The 5542-nt window shown below is 35.6% G+C and overlaps 1 protein-coding gene across 1 annotated transcript; it reads left to right on the top strand.

Annotated features, from left to right (window-relative positions):
* The first annotated feature begins 2483 nt into the window (after positions 1-2483).
* On the top strand, positions 2484-4967 carry nop10 (NOP10 ribonucleoprotein homolog (yeast)). Its single transcript, XM_053343368.1, has 2 exons — positions 2484-2680; positions 4537-4967. Exons 1-2 carry the CDS (start codon positions 2627-2629, stop codon positions 4675-4677), a joined length of 195 nt encoding a protein of 64 aa, XP_053199343.1. The 5' UTR covers positions 2484-2626; the 3' UTR covers positions 4678-4967.
* Positions 4968-5542: the final 575 nt, after the last annotated feature.

The following is a 5542-nucleotide window of genomic DNA, read 5'->3' as shown; positions in this document are numbered from 1 at the left end:
ACCTCTTCTGGCCTCACGCTGTTATTTATTAGAAACCATATGAGGGGAAATGTTAGTTGAACTTCTTCTGAAACATTAAAAGGGCCTCAAACCAAAATGTGTTGGAACTACTGATTTAACCCTCCTATTGTCCTCGAGTCAAGGAAGGAAGGAAAGGAGGGGAGGAAGGAAGGGAGGGAGTAAAGGAAAGGAGGAAGGAAGGAAAGTAATGAAGGGAGGAAGGAAGGGAAGGAAGGTAGGAGGGAGGAAGGAAGGGAGTAAAGGAAAGGAGGAAGGAAGGAAAGTAATGAAGGAAGGAAGGAAGGAAGGAAGGAAGGAAGGAAAGGAGGGAGGAAGGTGGAAGGAAGGGAAGGAAGGAAAGGAGGGAGGAAGGTAGGAGGAAGGAAGGGAGGGAGTGAAGGAAAGGAGGAAGGAAGGAAAGTAATGAAGGAAGGAAGGGAGGGAGGAAGGTAGGAGGGAGGAAGGAAGGAAGGGAGGAAGGAAGGAAGGGACGAAAGGAATGAAGGGAGGAAGGAAAGGAGGGAGGAAAGAAGGAAAGGAAGGAGGAAATAAGGAAGGAAGGTAGGTAGGAGGGAGGGAGGGAGGGAGGGAGGGAGGAAGGAAGGAAGGAAGGGAAGGAGGGAGAAAGGACAGACGGAAGGAAGGAAGGGAAGGAGGGAGGAAGCTCATATAATATTATTTTATGTAAAAGTTGTCAAATACATGTAAAGTAAAACAACGTACAATATAATTAAGTATTGAGTGGCATAATATAAAAACAATCAAGTAAAGCATACTGCAATTAAAATAGGAGCCACTTCTCCTCATAATAAAAGCACATTTTAAGGTTTTAAAAGTGTTTCTGAGTATTTCATAAAACTTTCTCATGTGCCTTCAGTCACGTTTCTTCTCTCTGTTGAAGCTTCAGGACAGAAACTCAACTCTCAACTCAGACTGAGAGCCGACTGAAAAAAGAGCCAGAATACAACAAGTTTCCTCTCATGACTCATTCACTGAGTAATGTGCATCATTTTGATTAAACCTAATGCAATAAGAGCACAGAGAATACACCGCGGCCTAATGATGAAATGCTGCTTTATGCTGCAGCCCTGGAAGAAAACAGGCTCATATTAACATTCATTTATATTCATTAACTTTTATAATTCAATTAGCTTCTTAACTGGATATTTAACTGATAATTCCCACTTGCATTAGTATTCAATTCATGACAATTATCTCACTGTGTCTGCATCCTGACTTCAGAATATGAGATTAAAGTTGTGAAAAGTGATATAAATAATAATAATAATAATAATAATAATGATAATAATAATGATATTTTATCAGCCTACCTCTCTTCTATCAATGCTGTAAACGTGTCTTCAGTATCAGTTTGCTTTAAGTCAGCTTATATGTTTTAAACATAAATGTGATTATTGGTTTTTATTTTGTTTACTTCCAAATAAAAATCTGAGTATAAACAATCCAACCTCTCTAAACTCTGTCACATAATCTGACTTTTATTACTGCTTTTTTATATCTATTTAATTTAAGTGTGTGGTTTTTGTTACATTATAGCAGCTGTATTGTATATTACTTTATATGTACTGACTCAAATATGCAGCAGCAGCATTAAAACAACCAGTGATTTACAAACATGCTTCATAATTATGTTTAAATTATGTCCCTCAATTAGACAACATGTCTGATAAAATAGTGATATGTTTTATTATCAGATTATATTTGATAAATGTATTTATAAAGTCAATCCTCAGTCATTTGAATGTAAAAACATTACATTGAATGATATTTTATCCATATTTTTATTATTAAATGTAAATAAAAGAACTTAACAGTGAGGTCATGTGAGGTCATGTGATGACAACACAACCGTCTCCATGGCAACGGAGCAAATTCCAGAGATTCCAAATTTAAGAGATTTGGCTATCTATTACCAACATTATGCTTATAAGAAAGAAAATTAGATAAGTAGGCCTACAAAATGAACACTTGTAGCAGATAGCACTTGTTATAAATAAGTATCACATAGGATATTGATAGATTTCACGTGTTATTTATTATAATGTGTGTGTGTGTGTGTGTGGGTGTGATTCAAGTACAATATAATATAAGCATTTTTAAACAGCTGCAACCAATTAAATATTTACTATAGAGCTTGTTTCTCTTATTGTATGAAACATTTTAGCACACTGACTTTTCTCCACACATATATTTCTTTCTCAATTTCTCTTATATTTCTTTTGTTTGTTTGATATACTTTATTATGATTTATCTATGTGTTGCACTGTTTAATAAGGGAGCGAATAATAAAAATAAATCAAATAAATTGAGTTTGTGAAGTGAAGAACTACTATTACAAAAGTCAAAAAGTCACATTTAAGCTTTAAAAGTTTCTAGTTTTGCAGCTTTAAGAGTTGTAGTAAACTCCATTCCCCATGATGCTTTGCGCGCCTTGAATTCTGAGACGGATATCCGGTCTGCAACCAGAAACTTCGCCACACGTGGGGAGAAAGAAAACGAGGTGAAAAGAAGCCGTGTGTAACCTGTAGCTGTTTGTTGTCTTCTCGACATAAAAACTACCTTTATTTTTATCGGCTGTGAAGATTTAAAAGTTGAGTTTGTCGAAATGTTTCTGCAATATCACCTCAACGAGAACGGAGACAGAGTCTACACCCTGAAGGTACGGCTGTGTTTACATCCCTACTAACATGTTTAGCTTCATTATTAAAGTTATTGTAGTCCAGTCTGTCAGTGCTGAAGCTTATTTGAAAGTTAAACTCACTATTTTTGATCTGTAGTTGTTATAAAATGAGCTTTAGACGATTAACTGTTGTCTTGTAGTTTTCTGCTAAACTTGAACAAAGCTTATTAAAATGAAACACAGGAGAAAATAACATCACTATCAACACGTTAGGCTTTATTAGCAGACTATTTAAATTTCTTCCAGCTGTTAACAAGCACTGTATCAATGAAATAACTTTAACTATATTTAAAGTTATCATAGTCAGTGGATGAAGGTTTTAGAAAGTGTCTCACCACCTAAACACAACACCAAAACAAGAAACCCTGTCTTCAACTAAACATTCCTTTTATACTGATATATAGGGCATGCATTTTAATAACATCTCATATTTATATATAATGATGTGAAGTTATCTACTGCAACGTTTGCCAAAAGTCAATATAATGCTCTTTATAATAATTGCTACGTTAGCTTAGCATATTGCTAAAGTAGCTAATCACATAGCCAACGTAACAAAGCTTGCAAGCAACAAACATTATAATGATATACAGAGCATGCAACACTTAGATTATGTGTAAGGAGTTTCATACATTTTAATAGCTGTTATAATGCTCTTTATAATTTCCCACAGCATAGGTTGATCTATCCATTTTTAACCCTATAAGCGCCAAAGCACAACAGAAGTCATCTCAAGGCACTTTACACATAGAGCAGGTCTAGACTGAACTCTTTAGTTTAATTTAAAGAGACTCAACATTCCCACATGAGCAGCATTTGGTGAGACAGAGCTCCCCTTTAACAGGAAGAGACCTCAAGTAGAATCAGGCTCTAGGTGGGCGGCAATCTGCCTCGACTGGTTGGGCTTGAAGGGGGAGAGAGGAGAGGGGAAGGGGGAGAAAAGTAACAGAGGCACAGTGACAAACAAATTATGTCTTCATGTGTCTTATTTTGTCCAACCAATGATCAAAAATCTACAAATATTATATATTGTTAATCATCACAGAAGACAAAGAAAGCTATAAAATCCTCACATCTTAGGAACTTGAACCAGTAACTGTCTGTCTACTAAAACTATGAAAATACACATTAATTGATTAATTATTGATACTCTCCTGATTATTGTTGTCCTGTCAGCTCTAACAGATACGAGGCATAGATGGTACCTTTTATATTTGATCGTCTACTTTCCAATCTTGGTGTTTTTATTTGATTCTTTCATACAAGGAAAATACAAGAGGCTGCTGCAGTGATTTATAGCATAGATATAAATCTTCTAAACCCGTCAAACACACAACGCTCATACAAATAAACACAGAACCAGGAAAAGAAGACTAATATCAAGTATGGGACATGACATGATGAATGTATAAAATGTAAACATGACATAAGATAAACAAGCAAGTAGTTAAAATAATCTATTCCTGAATGCAACATTTCTGTGAATTTACTTTAACCTCAAGTTCTTATTTTATTATTAGTAGTATTTTTAATTTATATTTTATTTATATTCCAATTTTTACTCCAATTTTTTTTGTTTTTTTTAATTTAATGTATTTTATTGTGTTGTATATGTACTTTTATTTTGTATTATTTAATTTTATTGTATTTTATTTTATTCTAATATACCAAATACATCCACTATTCCAATAATAATGTCAGCATATAGTGATAAATACTGACAGATGAGTAAATAAGATATTTTATTATCTAAAAGAATCTTTATTATAGTCACATCTTCCTGCACTAAACTCTTTATTTAATTAACTTTCTTCGTCCCTCTTTGCCGCCAACAGAAGGTGGGACCTGACGGGATGCCGACCAGCTCGGCTCACCCGGCTCGCTTCTCCCCAGACGACAAGTTCTCCCGACACCGGGTGATCCTGAAGAAACGCTTCGGCCTCCTGCTGACCCAGCAGCCCAGACCTATCCTGTAAGAGAGAGAGAGAGGGAGAGGGAGGGGTGGAGGACGATCGAGGATGTACGGATGGATGGAGAACAGACAAAAGAAACGGAGGGATGCAGGCGGAGACGGGACCGTAATAAACCAACTACACCTCTCCTCAGTTTCACCTGAATTTAGGGGACTTAAAAAATATCAGCTTCAACTACGACGTTAAAGCATCTTCTTCTTTCTCACGTGTTGTATCATTTTCAATTTATCGACGTTCATTTGATGTTGTTGTTCTGATTTTTGTATGAATGCTGAATAAATATTAGGTTGATGGATTGTAGTCGGTTGTTTCAGTGTCGATTTTAAAATAGAGGCTGGTGATAATTTGAATAAATAAAGAAGCAGACGTCTTTATTTACCAGGTTTCAACCCAATTAAACACAAATTGAGGAAATGTCTTTTAAAATAAAGATGTTTTCCCTCCACTAGAGTCCAGATACTTATAGACTATGTTTATTGTTACCCAGCTTGTTCCTAATACACCTTACTTTAAGTTTTTCCTTTAATACGTCACCCACCTTTTATGTTTCTCTCTCCTCGGGGAGCTTTTAAGTGACAGGGCATCACCCAGAAACATTTATAGACTGTAATTTCAGGCCTTGTCCTGGTTTTCTAGGACACACCTGTCTGATACAAGAAGGTGACTGCAAAAAAAAAAAAAAGGAGTCAAAATTGGATTTTTGTGATTGAGGTGGAAGAAGGTCCAATTATCTGCTCAATGCTGGCTTGTTACCTCCTTTATCGGATGTTTTTATTTCCTGATGCTGCAGTAAAAGCTTGTGTTGACTACATAACAGATTTAAACCTTCATACAGTAACTGGCTACTTTAGTAATCCATCTCCATCTT

Source organism: Scomber japonicus, chromosome 22 (assembly GCF_027409825.1).
Source record: "Scomber japonicus isolate fScoJap1 chromosome 22, fScoJap1.pri, whole genome shotgun sequence".
In the NCBI taxonomy this organism is placed as follows: Eukaryota; Metazoa; Chordata; class Actinopteri; order Scombriformes; family Scombridae; genus Scomber; species Scomber japonicus.
This window is presented reverse-complemented; position numbering and strand designations above follow the sequence as displayed.

Bases quoted from the DNA above. Each gene is read 5' to 3' on its own strand.
- nop10 (XM_053343368.1), top strand. From the start codon at position 2,627: ATGTTTCTGCAATATCACCTCAACGAGAACGGAGACAGAGTCTACACC. The intron at 2,681-4,536 runs GTACGGCTGTGT...TGCCGCCAACAG, and splicing joins ACAGAGTCTACACCCTGAAG to AAGGTGGGACCTGACGGGAT.